The sequence below is a fragment of the Biomphalaria glabrata genome, chromosome 15, assembly GCF_947242115.1.
Source record: "Biomphalaria glabrata chromosome 15, xgBioGlab47.1, whole genome shotgun sequence".
Taxonomy (NCBI): Eukaryota; Metazoa; Mollusca; class Gastropoda; family Planorbidae; genus Biomphalaria; species Biomphalaria glabrata.
This window is the reverse complement of record NC_074725.1, coordinates 23,019,881-23,041,119: the sequence shown is the minus strand read 5'-3', so window position 1 is coordinate 23,041,119 and position 21,239 is coordinate 23,019,881. Positions and strand designations below refer to the sequence as shown.

Sequence of the window (21,239 nt, the reverse complement as noted above, 5' to 3'; positions counted from 1 at the left end):
GCCAAGCGCTTAACCATTCAACCACCGCGCCCCCGAAGTAGAAATGGAAAGAACAAAAAATCAAGTTACCATAATTTTTTTTCTAAGTAAAAAAAGGGGGTATACATTTATTTTAACCCTTTCTACCTTAAGCACTAGTCATGTACAACTACCTTTCAATAAGAAAGTGTTTAGCTGAAAAATGCAGGGGTTAGACACCTAAAAAAAACAAAACTATTTGCAATAACTCAGTAAAGGTTAGTTTTTTTTTAATGTAATTATCTTTTTTTTTCATGTGGTAAAATAGATGAAAAAGTATTATATAATATAGTAATAACATTAGGGTTTATTAACTACAGATGCACTACATCTTATTTGCTCACACTATTATTTAAGAATTTTCACTTGTGAAGAGTCATTCACACAATCATCAAACTTCTCATCTATCACTGACACAACTAAGGTACTGGCCCCACCAACAGTGGACAGAAATCCTACTGATTGGTTATTAGTTAACATCCTGACTATATAACACTAAAGCCAACAACACAGCCTTCTGTCAAAAACCTAAAGAAAAACCTAAAGAATGCTGACCAACATCAGAAAAGAAAACACTGGTCATGTGACAACACCCAGGACCTAAGGAATCAACAACTTAAGTCAAAGTGATACAATAAAATCAAATAATATATATATTTAAAGTATAAAAATACTGGCAGCAGCTAAATCAAATAGTCCTTGGTTGAAAGTAATGTTTTCTTGAGATTTATGATTTCCTTCTTTCTGCTATTTGTTGCAGATATGTTAATTTTCAATTAATATGTTTATCTTTCTTATTATCCTCTAGTTCAAGAAGAGACATTTTGTACTGAAGCAGCAGTCAGACTTTACATACACTCTAGAAATCTACAAAGATGACAAGAAGTCTGATGCCAAGGAAACCATTTTTCTAGATTTGGCCAGCGAAGTGGTAAAAGTATGTGTGACATTTATTTTTGAACTAGCAAACTAATAAACCTTCTTGAATACTCTGCACCAGTATGCTATTATAATATATTATAGAAATAGATTTTACTGTTATTTAAGTTAAATATTTCACATTGAGTTTTATTTGTTGTTACTCTCCAGAATCCAAAGAAAGGAAAATTCTGTTTTGAAATCAAGATGAATAACAAGAGTCCATCTTGTTTGCTGGCAGCAGAAAGTGAAGCGGAGGCCAATGATTGGATAACAACATTAAACAAAGTGATCAATGCAGCAGACACAGCCTCACAGACATCGAGAGAAAGTATTAAAGGTAGTCTTTTTAAAAACAATATTATTAAAAATATCTGGAATTTTGTAGATGTTTGGTTTGATAATTGCAGAAAGTGAAAGTCTGTTAGCATTAGAATTTTTTGGTATTGGGCACTTGCTAAGATTGATGCCCCAGTTGGAATTTAAAGAAGAAGTAAGCACTTCAATGATTTGTTCACCACTCTATGAAAACATAAGTTAAACAAAAGTAGTTGACTGAAAAAATCTTCTTCATGCCGGAGATTCAAATACAACTATTAATTCAAACAATTAAGACCCTTCAACAATAAATACAAAGCTTTTATTCTGGAACTAGGAATCACTTGAATAAAACACACATTGTACAATAAAATTACACAAGTTAACTATATTCAGGCTCGTAATTAAAACTAAATATAATAATGGTACTGGTTCTACAACTAAAACTACAACTTTTTATGTTCTTTGTTTGTTTTTTTTACAAGGGAATCCTCTAAATGCTAGTCTAATTTTATTTTGTAACTAATCTTGTGATTTTTTTTTTTGTATTTAGAGGAGAATACCCCTTCAGGTACACCAGACAATTATAAAGAAAGCAGTATCAATCATCCAGTTGTTAAGGTAGAAAACTTTGTTTTTATCATGATTTGTTTTTTGTCATGATTGTTACAATAATGTACTACTCCCCCCTCCACCTATTTATCCAATATTATTCCCATCATATCTTACAAATACATGTTGTGATCAGTTTACCATCAGAATTTTAATATCTAGTCAAAGGTATGATGTTGTAAAGCCTTAAGAAGAACAGGATAGCAGGGTTTATTTGGTTAAAGTGATATGAATATTGTTTGATAGAATCTATGTAAAAATAATTATTAACACAACTGGCTAGGGCTCACTTTAAAAAAAAAGATGTTTTGTCTTTAAAAGTATAACATTAATAACCTGTTGAAAACAAAATATTAAGATTGAACTCAATGACAGAAAAAATTTTACATTTGAAAATATGTTGTGGTTTTCTTTAGAAGTGGGTAGTTCTTATAAGAGATTTGGATTTAGTTCTATTAAAGGTTTGTTTCTGTGTTAGCATTTGATTATTACTTGAATATTAATTTTGTTGATTATGTTGAGGAAATTAATGGCAAAATGTATTTAGACTGTCTCAATTCTTATATTGTTATTTAGTTAATTATTGTTTTTCTTCTGAAGACCTTCGACAGAACGGTATTGTTTATTTTTTCTTTCCTATTAGTTTTCACTGCCTTCTTAGAATACCACTTGATTTCTTTAATTCATTGACACCAAACATTGCAGGATGTTCTCTGGGATCTGAACACAGATTCCTATGATTCAATCACTGATGCTAGCACGGAGCCAGTGATCGCTCCCCGCAGACCACCTCCTCCACCCCCACCTTCTTCCTCCTCTATGTCAGCACCTCTCCCTCAGCCCACCCCTACTCCCCTTTTAGCTTCCATTGCCTCTCCCTCCCTGCCTGTGGTAGAAGTGACTGACTCTTCTTTACAGGTCTCGGAAAGTGGTATTGAGTTTAAAGAGCCCCTTCCAGTGGCTAAAGTAGTCAGGAGAAAAAAAACTGGGGTAAAAGATCTTCTGATAATGAGAATGAAAACTTGGTAGTTTTGTTCAGCTTCATCAGTCCTGCTTGAAGCTAAGACTAATTCATTTTTTCATCTTAGATTCCTTAACATATTAAAAACCTTTCGCCCAAGCCTAACATGAAATAACCATTCCAAGTTTTGTTTTTATAAAATGAGTGTGTGTGTGTATCCCCATCGCCTTATCTTCTAGTAATAATTTATTGGTTCAATGTGGTTACTTCCCCATTTCTCTACTCACCCTGAATGTTGTAACTTTATGTTTTAATTAATTCTTCATTTCAGCCATTTAACATGTAAGTGATAGTGTTTAGGGTTTGAAAGTAAAAATGCAGAAATACACAGTAGTTAATAGAATAATTTCTGATTAAGCATTATCCCTTTTAAGTTCTCAATGGAAGTTCAGTTAAATCTTGATAAATGTCATTCCCCTTCCATTGAACAAATCCATTTATGGTATCAGAGCATTATCCCCCTTGAACCCTTTCTCCATTCAGAAGTATTTGTCTTAGCAGGCAAACGTGGACTGGGAACTCTCAAAGTTCCTCAATGTATGAGACCATTGCTGTGTTGGGTTAGGCGCTGTGCTGTCCTCCAGCAACTTGCCTACTATTAAATTCTGCCAGTGGCTGTGCTCCATGGGAAATTTCTACATGTTCCTATTACATGACAGTCACGCTCTGTGGCTCATGGAATTCTAACATGACCTTCATGTGGAAGGGTGTGATAGCTCATTAGTACAGGCCTTTGTTGAATCATTAAGTTGGCCCTCAAAAACTGTCATATAAAATGCATTGATTCCAATGTTCCTGGTGTAGCCCAGTGGAAGAAAGCTCACTACCCATATTTTGCCTATCTGCTTCAACTAATGGCTGTTTCCACCAAAGTTGCTACATTGAGGCCACAGGAGCTGGAATTCTCTGTCGTTCCCCTACCAGACATCTCATTCACCAACAACACTACCAGATACCTGACAATCTGCAGGAGGTCCAGAGAATAGGGTGTAATATTTACAGGCTAGGGCACACCTACTTTTTTTTTGACACACAAATGTTCACGTCACACTTCTTACGTTTTTTCTATTTTTTGAAGGGGCTTCTCAAAATTAAGGCTTTAATTTTAAGTTGTACACAGTCACACATTTTTTTTTTTAGTTTTAATTTCTGCAAAATTATTTTCTTTTAGAATAGAGCCTTAATATTTGCTTTTAATTTTTAGAATAGTTATCATCATCAGAAGATAAAAGTACTTTGATAATAAAATGTTGTATCTTAAAGGCTACTGAACTACTGAGTATATTTGATGGTTGTCACTTTCCATGAGGACATTGTAGATAATGTGAAATCTGCATTTCTAGACATTTCACTAAAAACATGTTTTGTCTCAACACTATTCTTTGCTATGTTGTTTCTTTAAATGTATTATGTCTCCCAAACTCTTTATCGTTCAATACATTGTCCCACTGCCTTCCTAGACAGAATTTAGAGTAATAAATAAGAGATTCAAATTGAAAATAGTAAAGTAAAAGTAGCAAGAGTTATTATTACTTTCAGTAAATCATCTTCTGCAACAAGCAGAAAGGGGGACTACTCATTTTTGTATGAATAGAAAACCGAACATTCAATGTTAAAAGCAAGATGAAATTTAAAAAAAAGGAATATTAAGGCTACATTTTATATTTCATCTGATTTTGTTAATGAAGAGTGCTAAAAACATGTGACCTAATTGCCTGAAGCATGTTTTCACAAGCATTTTAATATTTAACTGTAATAGTTGTGTTTTCAAAAATATATACATACTGACATTTTCTACTCTGACTCCGGATAAAGTTGCTCTCAATGATGAAAAATAAACACTTTGTTGGGTAGAAGAAATATTCATATGTTTGTTCTTTGACTTTTATTTTTAGTGTAGATTACAAAGTCTATAATGATTCTCTGAATGTGGCTAATTTCAATTTTGAAAAAACAAAATATCTTGTAGTTAATTCTAAGAAATCTTTTTATGATTTTTATGTGTAGAGATATTTTTGTTTATGTCTAATTGTGCAGATGGTGCCAGCTAATTGAATTCTTTATTCCTTATGTTTTAGTATTGTCGAGAAACAGACTCATCTCTGGCTAAAGCAAGACAAGAAGCACGACAAAATCTGTTTGGCATTTATCCAGATATGAGGGTAAGTAAATTAAGATGAAGTCTGAATTTACTGCAAATAACACACACAAAAATTTGAATTATTTCTCCATGTTAGCTGCTCATTTTCTGGCAATTTACTTTATTCAAGAATGTTATTCCTTTTTTTTTTATTTTAAATTATTTAGCGCAATGTATTTGATGAAGATATTCCTGATGAGGAGGAAACAGTGGTTGATGTCTTCCCACAGCAGTACGCTGACAAGTTTTTGATACGCCTGGAGGAGCTCAAGTTTCATTTACAGCTCAATCTGGCAGATGAGGGCAAAGGGAATAAAAAGTGCAATGTAAGATTTATAAGTCTGTTTGGGCCCTTATAGTTGACATTTTTGTTTTCCATTGCTTTATTTGGCTAGCCATTTTTTAATCTTGACTGGAAGTGGGCTAGATCACCCCCACTTTCAAATTTATTGTGGAATTTTAGATAATGCTGAACACCCTTGAGAAAGGTTAACACATTTGTTATTGTCAATGAAGACAGCTTTGTTTTCTTTCCAATGTTAATGCTACCATGTTTGATTTGCAGCACTATGTTTATGTACATTGAAAAAAATAGTGAAGTACCCTTTTTAGAACTTGAGATCCATAGAGCAGATGATGTTAAGGTCATTGTTTCTGTGGCCTTCGGTTAATGAGTGTCATGTGGCCAGCACAACGACCAACAGCCTTTACTTTTCCTCAACTAATGTAAGTTTACCATTAGAGATGACTGGACTCAGAGGCGCCATAAAGATCTCGAAATTAAAAACCCCAGTCTTTATCAGGATTTAAACCTGGGATCCCTCAGTTCAGAAGCCAAGCTCTTTACCACTTAGCTAACTGAAATGTACATTTATTTTCACTTATTTTTATGTTTAAAAATGTTGAGCTTTTGATAGGTCATGATCCTTTGACTTGTTTACATTATAGTTAATTTAGCCTTAAATGTTTTACCTCACAGCCTGAACCTTTTTTCCTGACCTTTGCCTTGTATGATGCTAGAGAAGGGAAAAAAATCTCTGAAGATTTTCACCTTGACCCTAATGAGCCTGAGATCAGAGGCATGATTCCAACAGAGTTGTTTGCTCCCCCTGATAGGCTGAGTCAGGCTGGGAAAGAGCCCATGTCACCTGATGGGAACAGTTTCAGGTCGGAGTGGGTGGCTCAGCCCAGCAGACAGGTATAACTGACAAGCATTATATAGGAAAAGCTGAGGTGTCCTATTTTTCTATGATCAACTTTGTCGCTAAAAGTTTAAGTGGAAGTAGTATATCTTACATTATAATGTTGAATCATCAATTAGGCAAAAGTGAAATGATGAGATAGGAATGGCTTAAACTCATTTTAAAACTAAACTTTTTATACTGGCACTAAAAACCTTGTCAAAAAGCTTTGAGTTTTTACCATCTTAATTAAATTCTAGAAACAAAATATTTATGTTATATTATTGCATTTTTGTTCACAATATCATGTGAAAGGCCTATAAAATAAACTTTAATTGTATCACTTTTTATACTTTTTATGAATTGTTTAACAATAAGCATGTTTTGTAAATCTTTATTAATTGTCAATTTTTTTGCCTATCCATTTTGTCCAGGGCATATTTTCTATAGTGCGTAGACATCAAGATATCTACTTAGTTGCTCGGATAGAGAAAGTCTTGCAGGGACCTATCAATCAGTGTCTAGAGCCATACCTCAAAGGCAGTGATCCCAAAACAGCAGTGAAGCAGTACAGACAGATGAGACAGTTCTGCTCACACATTGGTCACTACAGGATGCCCTTTGCCTGGTCAGCCATGTGAGTAGAATATACTAGAAGTTGTGTGTGTGTGTGAGTCTTGTGTATTGGCTTGATCTGATCAATGGCCATTAAGACTGAATGTTTGATAGAGAGAGATGTTAAATTGGATTGACCTTGTTTCTTCAGAGCTCTGTCTCCCGATGGGGCCATGCCTCGAGGAAGAACAAAACTGCCTCTTTACAGACAAGAGAATTCCAAGTTTTCTGAGGAAGAAGTCATAAAACTTCTCAACGATTTGAAAAAGTAAGGATAGAAATGACTTTTTTAACCCAGTTAATTGCAGTTGTACCTTCAAAGAAAAAAATATTTGCTAGATTTGTTTTCATGTGCATTTATTTTATTTGTTTGTTTCTTAATGAAGCTCAAACGTTGCTCTAACATTTATTTTTTAACAGGCCAGAAAAAAAATCTAAACTTCAAGAAATTCCTGGTGACTTTAAAATATTTTTTGATCAGATTGATCCAGAAAAGCATATAGATTGTAAGTTATATATATATTAACATTTTATCCACATAGTAAAAACATTCCTCATTTGTTTTTTTTTTTTTGCTTTTTTTAAAATAATTTTCCTTTAATTTTGGTTTTAATTCTATTCAATTCAATATTATAAAAATAAGAGATCTTTAATTTTGTTTATATCCTCAGATACATTAACTCCTTCTTTAGTTCCTGTCAAGCCATTCAGTGAGCCTGCAGTCGGTAGTTTACCAACACTAGAGATAGAAGAGTTTGTGCCAGATGATGCCAGGCTATGCAGTCCTTTTAATTCTTATGTTAATAACCTTTATGTCCGACCGATGTCCTTGAAGTATGATGGTCAGAAAGCATTTGCAAAGGTTTGTGCTAAAAATAAATGTTTTAGATGAAACTCAGGGAATGTTCATTTTTAAAGTTATTCTTATTGTAAGGGGGGAGGGGGATTACCAAATAAAAACAATTGCCACTATAATTGGGTTCTTGACTTTAATGCTATTGTTATTGTAAAGTTTGAAGTTTTTAACCTACACATTTTGTTTTAGTTAATTTAGTAGTTGAATCTAGTTAACCTTGTAGTTTGAGGTAATTAACAACCTCAAACTGCTAAGCTCTCATCTTCCAGTGAAAATAGTGCTATATGGTTTAAAAAAATGATTCAGATTTTCAATGTTCACTTTTTTTTTTATTTATTTCTATCAGGCTCGAAACATTGCCTGTTGTATAGAGCTACGAGATTCAGATGAAGAAGGGACAGTGCCACTTAAAGTAAGAAATCTTCATTAAGCAGAACAAGTTGAATAATCTGAATAGGCAATAAAAGTCAATCAGAAGAGAGTCTTAACTGCAGAATTTTATGGCTAATATTATAGTTCAGCTGTTTAGAATTGTTTTCTAAGTTGTTGGATGATTGTAGTGATTATCTAAAATCTGTAATGTTAGTTAAAGGGTTGACTTATTTTCCCTCACATTTACTGTGAGCTAGCTAACTGGACATAGAACCAACTCCATTCTAGTTGTCATAGGAATTGTTTATTTCTGTAAAATGTGCATGTCTGTCAACTTATTGGATGTGGCGTGTCTCTCCCAGAGAGGGTCAGTAATTTTGTTATTGTTTCTAATGCTGACTAGAAAGAAATGGATATATAATAATATAATCATTGATTCATCATCAGTTCTTGACTGTTTTATCACTATTCTTTTTGTTAAAGCTGTAAATTTTCTAAAAGACTGTTTTAACAGAAATGCAGAGATGAAAATATAGATCTAGGTCTAAGTACTAAAACTGACATCCATTTTAATTTTTTTTAGGGTCACATTATTTAGATTATAATTTGTTTCTAACATTTACATGGAAATATGTCAACATTATCAACACCCATTCTCTAATCAATTTGAAAATTAAAATAAGTATTTATTGTACCTAACAAAACACAAATCAATAAAAAAAAAACTAAGTGAATTAATAATTGGTAGATAATTATTTTGTTTGATATTAAAGGAAATATATTCTATATTCTTGAGAGATAAAGTTGTAAATGCAAAGTTCTGTCCCTAATATAAGCTTTGTTTTCTATTTACATTTTTTATATATTTTGTTTGTTACATTCTGAATTCATTTACCTTTAATTTGATGTCAAATTTGTTTATATAGTATCATTGGTACGTGTATTATAAATGTTTAATTTCACCTTGTAAAAAAAAAGCACAGCAGTCAATGAGTTAAATTAGAAGTTGGCATGTAGATAAAATGACAAAATAGTGCAAAATTATAACAGCTTTCTTATTTATTTACTGGATTAAATCTCCTACTTCTATTAACATTCTTTATTGTTGAAACATTTTTTCTAGCTAATACTCTTGTAGTAAAATAAAAAGTGAAATTTTATTGTTATGCAGAAGATTATTAAAGTCAATCAAGGTCCATTGGAAATAAATAAACAAAAATATTCTTTAAGTAGCAGTCTTCAGCCATTCTTGATAAGTGGAGTTTCACTTTCTATGATGCATGATTATGCTGAAGAAGTTTCAAATTTATGTTTTTGTCACAGCTTGCAACTAGTGCTCAGTTAAGTGTTATTGCAATTACCATACAGACAAATGCATTTGTTTCTTGGTTTTGTCCAGAGAATCTATGGCAGGCCAGGAGTGTCAGTGTTAACCCCAACAGCTAGTACTACAGTATTACATCACAACCAGATACCTGACTTTATGGAAGAGGTGAGAAACTTTCTTGGGAATCACTAGAAATATTTTTTTTTAAAAATAGGAATCACTGTAAATATAATGTTGCTGATAGGGCCTTGCATGCCACAGAAAGTATTGTATTAACCTATTTAAAAAAAAAATTATGTATCCAATTCTATAGTGCGTTTTTCTTTGAACTTTACAGGTCAAGATCTGTTTACCCGTCCAGCTGAAAGAGAAACACCACTTATTTTTCCGTTTCTACCATGTGAGCTGTGAGGCCTCAAAGGCTGTAGGTAAGACCAGCTCCATCAAGAAGAAGGAAGCTATAGAGATGCCAGTAGGATATGCATGGATGCCCTTGTTGCAGGAGGGCAGGTGAGAACGGAAGCTAATTAGCTAGCCATCTAATTATGGGATTTAGAATTATTTTTATGTTCAAATCTATCAAGTTACATTTAATTTACTGCAACACTTAATGAGCACTACATATTGTCTTATGTTTTACTTAGGATTGTGACAGGAGATAAATCTCTAGCTGTGGCAGCAACTGTTCCAGCATTGTATCTTAACTATGATTCTTTAGGCAAGGTGAGACACATTGAATTATGGAGATTTTTAGTTTATTTTATGTTTCTTTTGTTTTTTTTACTTAAATATAAATCTTTTAATTGTTCTGGAGTGGAGCAAAAAAAAAAAGTCCTTAGTGAACCTCATTCAAACAATTCTGTTATTTCTGTCACTTACCAACATTCAATGTTCTGGTGGTTATAGAAATGCTGGTTGAAAATAGCAATTGATTTGTTGAACACTTTCTTTCCAGCATTGCAGGAGCATATAGTATTCAACACAAAAGAATGTCATCGATGAATTACATGGATTTATCTTTTTATTGGCATTTAGTAACAGGAACAAAGCTTATATCAACTCTGTCTGTCTTTCAGTACATTTGTACAATTTGCAATTTGTACATGATATTTCTCCCACACCCAATCTCTTCTCCCATGCCCTATCTCGGATCAAGTTTAAATTTTGCACTATTATTTCCTGTACCTGACAAAACAAGAATCAATTACAAAATAATAATAAGGCTTGTCTTGGAGTCCGAAGATCAACGAGGAAGGCAGTATTTCCCATGTCTACACAGCCTCAGCTGTGACCTACATATTTTGCCACAACTAGCGCAGGCATAACCATTGTCCGCTGGTGGTCAATTTAGATTTTCTTTTCACCATCAGAGTCAAAGTCTGTCCTCTGCAGCAGATTTTCTTTTGGTCTAAAAATTTATAACCAATTAGTTAATTATTTATTGGTGATTAATTATTTTAATTGATATCAAACAAGGGAAAGAAATTGTACTTGAAAGATGTGGTGATATAAGTTCCAACATTGCAGTATCATATGGTATTCAACACTTTAAGTATTTGTTTATAATAGAATGTCATCTATGAATTAAATGGGTTTATCTTTTCAAGGACAATAGTGTTTATCATTTAACAGTAATAAGTAACAGTTTTTGAATATTATAGACTGTCATAAATGTATTTCAAAGTGTTTACATCCTTATAATTACAGTCCACTGGTGGTGACCTGAAGTGGGTGGATGGAGGGAAGCCATTGTTTAAATTTAACTTGAACTTGGTCTCAACAGTCTACACAAAGGTAATTACAGTTTTGTTGTTGATGTCTGTGGTTTGAAACCTCTCCCATATTGTTTGAGCAAACTTTTTTTTTTAAACATCTTCACATGGAAAGAATTCTGTCAATTAAATCTGTACACTTTAATACCTTCATGGTTTATTCTTGCATTAAATGTTGATTCTAAACTTTTAGGATCAGCATCTTCACAATTTCTTCTTCCATTGTCAAAAAGTAGATCAAGGTGGACCACAGTCAATAGAGAACAATGTCAACAAGGTCAAGGTGAGACTAACAGAAGACTTTAGTTTACTTTAGTATAGTCATTACAAGAAATGGATTATTAAGATTCTTTCCTTCTGTTCTCTTTTAGATGTAGTTTCAATGAAATAAAAATTAAAATAAGTATTTTGTACTTAAACAGTGGAAGGACTTAGCTAATTATATATCAACCATCAAAATGTTTTCTTCTTTAGGAAATTTTATAATTAACTTTCTCTTCTCCCCCCAAAAAATAAATAAATAAATTAGATTCTGTTTCCATACACCATATGTTAGGTGGGCAAACATGTATTTTATAATTGTGTATATATATATTATCCCATTGCATTAGGACTATTATTGATGATATACATGGTTATTCTAATTATGTTGCTTTACTGTAGAGTGCACAAGTTTTACATTTTTAATCAATCATTTCAATTATTATAATAGCTGTTAAATTACCTAATCTTTTTTATAAAAGCTGTTAATTTACTTAATCTTTTCTATAATAGCTGACCAATTACTTAATCTATTGATACATTTTAAAATAATTTTTTTTAAATTTTGGCATGCAGATATTTATTTAGCTTTTTTTTTTTTTTTTGCCTACACATTTTAAAGAATTCTTCCTTGAGTAGTTCTAGATCTATATTATATCATTTAATGGACATGTCTTTCTTACTGGAGGTATCTACATTGCATTTTTTTTTAAAAGAAATAAGTTATCTGATTTCTCCATAGATTTTATTGTTTATGTTTTGTTCACCTGAATATTTTGCAACCTTTTTCTCCTCATTTGTTTGATCACTTTGTTTGGTTTGACTTTGAATTTTACTTTGTTGATGTTAGCTGGAAAATGGTGATTGTGGGCCACAAGGGGATGCAATGCATATTGCACCTTTGGATTTGCAGACCCTGCTAAATGGGGTCAAGGTATACAAGTATGAGCATGCATTTTAATGCTTCACTTTCACATTCTGTGTGTTTCTCTTAGCTTCATTCCTTTCTCATTACTCTTCATTTCAATAGCTTCTCTATTTACATATTTTACTTTGAATTGGTTTTGACATGTTTGCCAGTTGTTGTTTTTTTAACAAGTTTAATTGCACAATATTTGTTCTTAATGTGTGCGGTGTTATAGACATACATGCATGAATCATAAAATAGTTGTGGTATAGTCCGAGATTAGTTGACTAGAAATTAAAAGATACAATTGTTAAACTTATTACAGATAGGTATGTTCATCAAATGTTAGATAGTAGAGTACATACCTAATAGATTTACACTTTTATATATAAATACTCTATTTTTCTTTCTTTTGTTCTTTGTTCAGGATGAGAACATGGTTCTGTTGAATTAAATAAAAAAAAAAAAGATTTGCACAAATAACATTAAATTAAACAATACATTTTTTAATGGAAAATTTATATCAAATGCAAATGATGACTGTTGCTTTCTGCATTCACTAATCAATGATTTCATCTAGCACTTGTCTAGTTTTATGAATTTGATGTTGTTTGCACATCACACCTAGAAGTAATATTTTAAAATATCATCAGAAGGAAGATGAAAAACATGTTTTAGTTCATTATTGGAGACATGCTTTGTTTTTTAAATTACAAAGTCTAATGAGCTAAAAGAAACTTTTTTTTTTAACATATATTTTTTTAACAGCATATTTATGGATTTAATAAATATATTTTTTGTTTGTGTGTGTCAACAATCCTTTGCTTAGTTTTCAAATAATTTTTTTTTTTTTTTTTTGCATTTTTTTTTAGCAAAAGTATAAACTTTACTTACATGTTTTTTTTTTTAATTTTCTGAATCCTTGAAATATAGAATACAATTTTGTCAATGATTTATTTCTTAAATATTTTTTTTTTAAAAACCAATTGGTCAGATTTAGCAAGTTTGTAGAGAATAAATTGATAGGCATGGCTAGACAGTAGACTTACAACCATGTTGCCAGAAACTAATCCCGGTAACCAATCTCTACTTTGAGATTTAAAAAAAAATAAATTTCGCATTAGTATTGGTACTTCAATTGTTTCTTTTATACATTTCTTAACAAGATGAGCACCGCTATATACCTTGGATACCAGTCCAAATCTAAACTCAATATTCATGGAAAACTAAAGACAAAGAGTTGAAAAAAATGTTTTTAATCTCTAATGCTCGAAACTAAAAAAAATGGTAGAGGCATATCCTGAAAATACTTAATGAATAAATAATTAAATTGTTTACATATTAATTGTTGTGACCACATATACCTGGAGAGAATAAAGTGGTGGGAGATCTATCTATTTTTATAAGACACAGACACTGCTGAACTCTAGGTCATCATTTAGTTACATCATGAGGGAAGGGTAGAATAGCAAGTTTAGACCAGTCACCCTTCATCTCTTTTTTTTTTTTTTAAATTATATAACCTACTTGTATTATAACATATTTATTTTGTAATTGAAGAAAATATTTTTACTTTTGAAACATTTCTCAAAAGTAAACTCATTGTTAAATTAAAAGCATTGATCATTGAAATTTACCATCATTATATAGTAATCATAACCTTTGGACCAAAATTGTTTAGAAAAAAAAACAACAATAAGTGAGACAGTTCCTAATATGCACATGTTTAATATGGATATGAGACCCATCAGCACTGTCAGAGTCTTGTGTTAAATAGTCTACCTATATAAATACTTGGCTAGTTGTACATGATACTATTTGATCTGTCCCTCAGTCTCTTCTGGCCGTGGAGGTGTCCACCTATGTCAGATTTCTGCCCACTTTGTTGAACCAGTTATTTCAGTTACTGGGCAAGACTGTCAGTGAAGATATAGCTGTCAATTCAGTCAGGTAGGAGTCCTTACAAGCCTTTTCCTTACTTTAGTTGCTTCTTTGACTGACTGACTGAAACAATTGAACCTATTTGCTTAAGGAACATATCTTTGACTTAATAAGATTTTGTTTTGTTACTTTCTTACTAACAGAAATTTTCTCTTGCTGTTGGAATATTAATAAGTAGCATATTGTGTTTCAAGTTGTTTTTTGTTTTTTTTCAATTCTTACTTTCACTCTCTTCATTGGTGCAAATGTAAAAACAAAAGTGCAAATGTGTATTGAATAAAAAAAATCCAAATGTGGAATGGTGTGAAACTGTGTTGAATAAAATAAAATATGAATGTGAAATGTTGCAAATGTGTGTGGAATTAAAAAAAAAGTAGAAAAGAGATTGGACTGGAATAATTTATTTCAAGATAAAACTTCCCACAATTCAGTCTGATAAGATTTCAAACTAAAACTTTGCCCATAGTTGTAAGCCTGGTTGCCCGTGTTGATAGAGTGTCACCATAATAATGTCAATCTCATGGGTTCATTCCCCATACTGGCCAATTTATTTTCTCTTTATTTTTCTATAAAATGTTCAGTTTTTCATTTGAACATTGTAAGTATTGATTTTTTAAAATGTGTATATCACTTGTTTCCATTAAGCTTCTAAATGTTGTGTTTCCTAGAGTACTAATTCATGTTGTGTCTGGAGTTCATGAGGCAGAGAAACAAGAAGCTCTAGAAAAATATGTCAAGGTAATACTTTTATTTCTCTCATGTAAATGTTACAAGTCTGTCATTTAGTAACAGGAAGAACTATTTTTTTACAAAGCTTATATCAACTCACGCTGTCTTGTCTGTTAAAAAGTTTGTACATGTTATTTCTCCCACACCCTATCTCTTCTCCAACCAATCTCAGATCAAGCTAAAATTTTGCACAATTGTTTCTCGTACCTGAGAAAACAAGAATCAATTTACAAATTAACCAATTAGTTGATAAACTATTAGTAATTAATTATTTTGTTTGGCATCAAAGAAGGGAAAGAAATTGTACTTGATAGATGCGGTGGTATAAGTTGAATTAGTCCCCTTGAGGAGGCTTAACCCTTTCTCTCCATAAATATTTTTCCACTTTTTGAAAGAATTCTTCATTTGCTCATTACTATTTCACTACCCCCGTTATAATTGGGCTTCAATAGCTTTGTTGTTTGTTTACAGAAAATGTTGTATTTGGTATAGAGTTAAAGGGAAATACATGCTCTTTTTATATACTTCAAAGTCAAGTTTTAAAACTTAAACATTAATTTAATTTAATGAGGTCCAAATCAACGATGGTATCATCGATTAGGAGAGAAAGAGTTAAGCCCTGAGTTCGAATTCAAGTTGTAAAACTTTTTTTTTATACATTTAAAAAGCAATCACTAGCATTCACACAAATTACCCCCTTCTCCCCCCCCCCCCCCTCCTTTCAACTGGTCCAGACAAGTGATGGGATCATAGCATATTGTGAAAGCTAAAAGATAAAATTGTTAAAAATATTTCTAATTGCACAGATTTATTATTATTAGTCTAGATCTGTTACAAATTTTATTACATGACTGATCCAAACTACACTTACCATAAGCTTTTTGTATGTTTTTTTAAAAAGTATTTTGTATGTTTTTCTTGTTATCTTTTATTATTATGGTAAGAAAAGATTTTAAAATCATTCAATTTCATGCTTGTGAATTGGGAATGTTTTCACCAGTACATGTTCAGACCAGAGCCTGCCTCCAAGACAAACAAAAGTCAGAAAACTGTTCACGAGGAGCTGGCCAAACATTTGAACTCTATCCTGCGTCCAGCCAACACTGACCCTCTAGTTGTGTTGAGTTTTCTCAAACATGCCTGGTTCTTCTTTGAAGTGCTTTTGAAGAGTATGACACTCTATTTGATTGATTCAGACAGGGTCAAGGTCAGAATACCTAACTGTTCTTTGCTTTTCTTTTTATTTATATTTATTTTTCTCAATTCCACCCTTATTAGATTTTAATAATAGTCAGAAAAGTAAGGTATCCATTTCAGATCTTCTTGCAGTCTATAGCGCAGATGACACAAAGATACTCGTGTGGCCAGCACAATGACCAACCGTCTCTACTTTTCCCCAACTTGCCTCAGGTTTCCATTAGAGCTCAGAGGCACCCTAAAGATCCTAAAAATAAAAATCCTAGTCTTCACTAGATATAAACTCAGGACCACCAGTTCAGAAGCCAAGCGCTTTATCACTCAGCCACCCAACTACCTTTACTTTCCCTAATTAAAGTCAGGAATCGAAGTGCTTTACCACTTAGCCCATCAATAAAGGTTTTAAATGTCAAACTTTGTATTTGTGTTTTGGGGTTATTATAAAAGCTATATGTGTTTGTAAGATGTTTTTTTGAAACTTTCATGTGTCTCGGTTATGTGCTTTATACAATTGTGTCACATCAATTAATTGATAGGAAATTGTTCTTTCATAGGAATACTATTTATAAAAAATTTAATAAATTTCAAAATTTTTTTTCTTCTACAAATTTGAATTTTCGTTTTCAAGAGTCCCAATATTCAAATGAAAAATTGAAAAACTAAAAAGCTTGTTAATTGATTTACAGTTTAAAGCAGGAAAGTTTAAATGATTTGCCTAGCAAGAAATTTGAAGTTGAACAAAAGTACATATATTATTTTATTATTTTTAAGTTAATGTAAAGACACTAAATATGGTAAGCTTTAATTTCAAATGGCAAGGGAAATAACTTTTACAATGATATTGATAGTTCAAAATTGAAATCCTTCACTTATCCTACAGTTTGCCTTTTACAACTCTATTTAAACATATGTCTGTTCCTAGATGCCAAGAAATGAAAGATTTGCAGCTGAATGCCAGTACAGGATTCAGCATCTCCTCCAGGCTGTTACCCTGCACATCATCCAGAAGTCCAGAGACCATAAGGAGGAAACCAAGAATGCCAATCACAGCCTGGCTAACTTTGTCAAGGTTAGGGTTAAAAAAGCATAACACTAAAGCTTTTGGGTTTGGTGTTGAACTTGATGTAGCAAAGCTAATCATTGTATATCATCATCAATAGAATTTAAAATATGTATTTGTGCTGCTTTCAAGAATCCTTTATTATTTCTAAGTATTATATGTTTGTCTTTATAACTGTCAGAATTGTTTCACACTGATGGACAGAGGCTATGTTTTTAAGATGATTTCCAAGTACATAGAAAACTTTAATCCAGGAGACAGCAAGGTAATGCATAAATCAAATTTTAATTTATGTTTGGAAATTAATTGAATCATTTAGATGATGATGATTCATTGAGCTTTTGTTAACTTTGCATTAGTGAATCAATTGATGGCAGAACAACTGATGAAGCAGCCAGGCCCAAACATGTACCATATCCCACTTGTAACACAGTGATATCCAGCCAATGTGCACCACTCACTAGCTTCCTTATATTATATAATCAGCCTTCACATAAAGTTTAGGTACTTAGTAGACAGAGAGGCATTAATCTGGACCAGGGGTTCTTATTTTATCTTTTTTGATTAAAAAAAAAATATCAGCCAAAGGCAGCTAAAAAAAAATTAAGAAAAGAAAATTAAGTAAAATATTAATTGATGAAGGAATAGACACTGTTTTGTTCAAAAGCATCATTGAAAACATATACTTATTGCAAATAGGTTGTTTTTCAAGTCGAATGTTGTTTGACCATAGTTTTTAAATTATGCCATTACTTTTACAACATGGTAAAAGGAATCAGGTTTCTAAATGACTTCTTTTGTTAGAACTAGAAATGTATGAGAGCATCGGAATCTAAAGTTCAAAAGGCTTAATTATATTTTCATGGCTAGTGCCTTTAGAAGCCACCAAATTCAATGGAAAACTCTTTGGAATGCATTCTTTTAAAAGAGCAAAAGCTTCTCCTTGAAAGCAAAGGTTTGCAAGTGTCAAGGAATCAAAGTGTCAAAATGTCTCTTAGATTAGCCCCCCAAAATTCTGTCTCCTATTAAATCTTTTTACAGACTTACTGATCACCTGCTGAGGTAAAAAAGTCAACATAAGTCAGTTTGGTAAAAAAGTACTAAATCTTGTACAAAATCTATATTTATATATTCATTTTAACACTGAGTGTTCATAATAAAAGCTGATTTTTTGTGTCGTGTATGTCTCCAGACTCTCCATGATATCAAGTTTGAGTTCTTACGTATAGTGTGCAGCCATGAACATTTTATACCACTGTCATTACCTCTCATGAGACGGGGAATGGTGAAAAATTTTAAAGGTAAATATTTACTTTAATCTAGCTGCATAATTTTCTTTTAAGTATTTGATTCATAAGTCTGGCCTGAATACTTTTGACAATAGCACTCATTTCTTCACATATTTTCTTACCATGCATCTTATCCAGCGTTTAGACAGTCCATGCATCGTTTAAATTGTAATGACCTAGTTTATTTACTAATGGAGGTAAAGAAATTAAAAACCAAGGCTTACTGTCTAAGGTCCCTTTTTGTAGAAGACATCCATTGTTTCTAAGTGTAATAATAAAGAGAGAGTTGTTTTGTCAGATAAATGTGTACTCTTTTTTTTTTTGTTTACATACAAAATCGATATATTTAACATTTCATCTCATCTTTGCCTTGACTAGTGTCAAAAGGTCTCTCATAACCAAGTCCTTCCACTTTTTCCGGTCAGCAGAAGTCTATCAAAAGAGAGACTGGTCCATTCTTTCATGTTGTCCAGCCAGCTTTTCTTTGGACACCACTTTCTTTGTGCTACTTCCATTGTACACTTTGAAGGATGACTTTTGGCAGTGAGTCAAGTCTTACAATATGACGGAACCAGCTCAGCTTTTATCTCTCACAGTATTGAGGAGGTCCTCCTATTCCGCAGTCAGAATGTTGAGTATTTAACATAACTTGATGGAGTTATCACAACCCACTTTCAATTCCTCTGATTAGGAATAAAGCTTTACTCTTTCTCCCTTACTACTTTCTTACTGTCAGTTTTCTTGAATAGTTCTTCGTATCCTAGATCTAGGCTTAATGGTTCTTATAGCAAAAAGTGTAGCTACAAAGTCATGCTGGGAGTGTAGAGTAATAAATACTAGCAGTAGTTAAAAAAAAAATCAAACTCTTGATTTCTCTCTCTAACTTTTTTTTGCATCCCAAAGATCTCCTTCTGGTCATTTCAGTTCATTAGCCCATTCACATTATCAAATGACATCATATGACATAAGGGTCTCTAGATTGTAGTGTATGCTCTTTATTAAATAATTCTACACAACCTTTTTTCCTGTTTTCATGAAGAGCTTTTTAAAACACAAGAATGTAAGTTTCACATTTTTGGCTCAATGTCTTTGTATCCATGCAGCCATTTTGTCTTAACCTTCCTGCCTACCCTTCCGTTACCTAGAATGGAATACATGCAGGTGGCTAAGCAAGTAACACTTCTAATCAGTGCTGACTGCTTCAGCCCTAATATCTTATTGCTGGGACTTTTAATTTTTTTAAAAAAGAACTTCCTTTCGAAAGAAACTAATATTGAATAATTCTTTTTGTCTCTAAAGTTTCTAATATTTTCTTTAACAAGCTTCATTTTGGCTCAGCTTTCAGCTTGTACCATCAGAATGTATTTGTGATACTGCCTTGGGAGTGACCCAATATGTTCCATGTATTCAAAACTATGTAACCAAATGTAGCTTATGGTACCAGAGAGCTTGGTTGGGACTCTATTAAAACAACTTTGATAAAACCACACACTTGGATATAACAGTGTTTGATATATTTCAGTAATGATAATAAACATTTCTTTTAATCTGAGACATTTAGTAGCTTTAAACAATGTCATTTCTGCTTCTTCTTTTTATTCTGATTCTTGCCTGATGTTTTATTTAAAAATATCTTGTTTATTTTAATGCTCAAAAAGCTTCCTTTTCTATACCAAATAACAGTAAACCTACAGCAACTAACCTTATATATACATATATATAGTATATGAAAGAAAGCTAGGCATGTGTATTCCATCCAAGCCTTGCATACTTTCTATGGTACACCATCAATTATATACCTCCTGCATCTTGACATTTCTCTCTCTATTAATGACCATCCCTGTCACATTCTTGTTTTCAGAAATCAAACTGGAAGGTAAACTTAAAGCTCTTGTCTTTGTAGATTGTGTCAGCAAAAGAAAGCTTTAAACCCTGTTTTTTTTTCTTTATTTTTTTTTTAATTCATTGTCTCCCCTTTTTATTTAATCTTTGTTTTATTTTTAGCTCTTTTTATTTTTAGAAGCACTGCCAACAATTGCATGGTCAGTGGTTGTAAACACTCTTCTCTTTTGTTCTTTACAAAAATAATCTATGCATTTTTATAGGTATATGTGTATTCTAAAAAAAAATGCAAACAAATTAATTTCTTCAATTGTGTAGTAACAAATGAATATTTCTGATAAAATTAAGCTGTCTAGTTATTCTTGCTTGCTACCTGATAGTAGAAACATTTGATCATTCTTTTGTAAGAACTATAAAAATAAAGGATCTTTCTCATCATTTTCTCTAACTATATTTTGTGTGTTATTAAACTCACTATAAAATGATGAAAACATTTTCTTTACTTTCTTGTAATGCACCACAAATTGTAAGAGAAATTTCCATACGGACAATAAAGATAATTATTATTATTATTATTAAGATAGAATTTTTAAAGTACACTGAATATCTGATAATATCTGAAATTAATACTAAGTCACACATATAAGAAGGAAGAAAACAAAATGGAAGATAATGAAAAAGGTTCAAGTTAACAGCTTCCCTGACCTCTGCACTGCACTGAATATTAGAATTTTAGTAATTAGCTCTGTTTGTTGTTTGACTAATTAGATCAGTTCGTTTCATAGTAAAACCAAGAGAGTTACTGTACTGAGAAATGCAATAAACTCAGAAGAAACCCAGACTGGACAAAATGAAAACATTCC

The 21,239-nt window shown here is 32.0% G+C and overlaps 1 protein-coding gene across 16 annotated transcripts in view; it reads left to right on the top strand.

Annotated features, from left to right (window-relative positions):
- LOC106066480 (dedicator of cytokinesis protein 9-like) overlaps window positions 1-21,239 on the top strand; it is an 80,758-nt gene that overhangs the window by 15,290 nt on the left and 44,229 nt on the right. For 6 of the 16 annotated variants that reach the window (XM_056012599.1, XM_056012604.1, XM_056012602.1 and 3 more), the window contains exons 6-30: window positions 827-955; window positions 1,108-1,276; window positions 1,808-1,875; window positions 2,572-2,856; window positions 4,966-5,049; window positions 5,195-5,353; window positions 6,007-6,225; window positions 6,643-6,845; window positions 6,975-7,091; window positions 7,244-7,329; window positions 7,495-7,685; window positions 8,026-8,091; window positions 9,451-9,543; window positions 9,716-9,888; window positions 10,023-10,101; window positions 11,086-11,172; window positions 11,344-11,433; window positions 12,262-12,345; window positions 14,153-14,268; window positions 14,928-14,997; window positions 15,989-16,195; window positions 17,108-17,254; window positions 17,427-17,510; window positions 18,438-18,546; window positions 19,574-19,594. In XM_056012599.1, the coding sequence (XP_055868574.1) occupies window positions 827-955; window positions 1,108-1,276; window positions 1,808-1,875; window positions 2,572-2,856; window positions 4,966-5,049; window positions 5,195-5,353; window positions 6,007-6,225; window positions 6,643-6,845; window positions 6,975-7,091; window positions 7,244-7,329; window positions 7,495-7,685; window positions 8,026-8,091; window positions 9,451-9,543; window positions 9,716-9,888; window positions 10,023-10,101; window positions 11,086-11,172; window positions 11,344-11,433; window positions 12,262-12,345; window positions 14,153-14,268; window positions 14,928-14,997; window positions 15,989-16,195; window positions 17,108-17,254; window positions 17,427-17,510; window positions 18,438-18,546; window positions 19,574-19,594 (3,136 nt within the window). Of the gene's footprint in view, window positions 1-826; window positions 956-1,107; window positions 1,277-1,807; window positions 1,876-2,466; window positions 2,482-2,571; window positions 2,857-4,965; window positions 5,050-5,194; window positions 5,354-6,006; window positions 6,226-6,642; window positions 6,846-6,974; window positions 7,092-7,243; window positions 7,330-7,494; window positions 7,686-8,025; window positions 8,092-9,450; window positions 9,544-9,715; window positions 9,889-10,022; window positions 10,102-11,085; window positions 11,173-11,343; window positions 11,434-12,261; window positions 12,346-14,152; window positions 14,269-14,927; window positions 14,998-15,988; window positions 16,196-17,107; window positions 17,255-17,426; window positions 17,511-18,437; window positions 18,547-19,573; window positions 19,595-20,395; window positions 20,411-21,239 lie in introns of all 16 variants that reach the window. The other 10 variants (XM_056012612.1, XM_056012610.1, XM_056012607.1 and 7 more) reach the window with 7 other exon arrangements.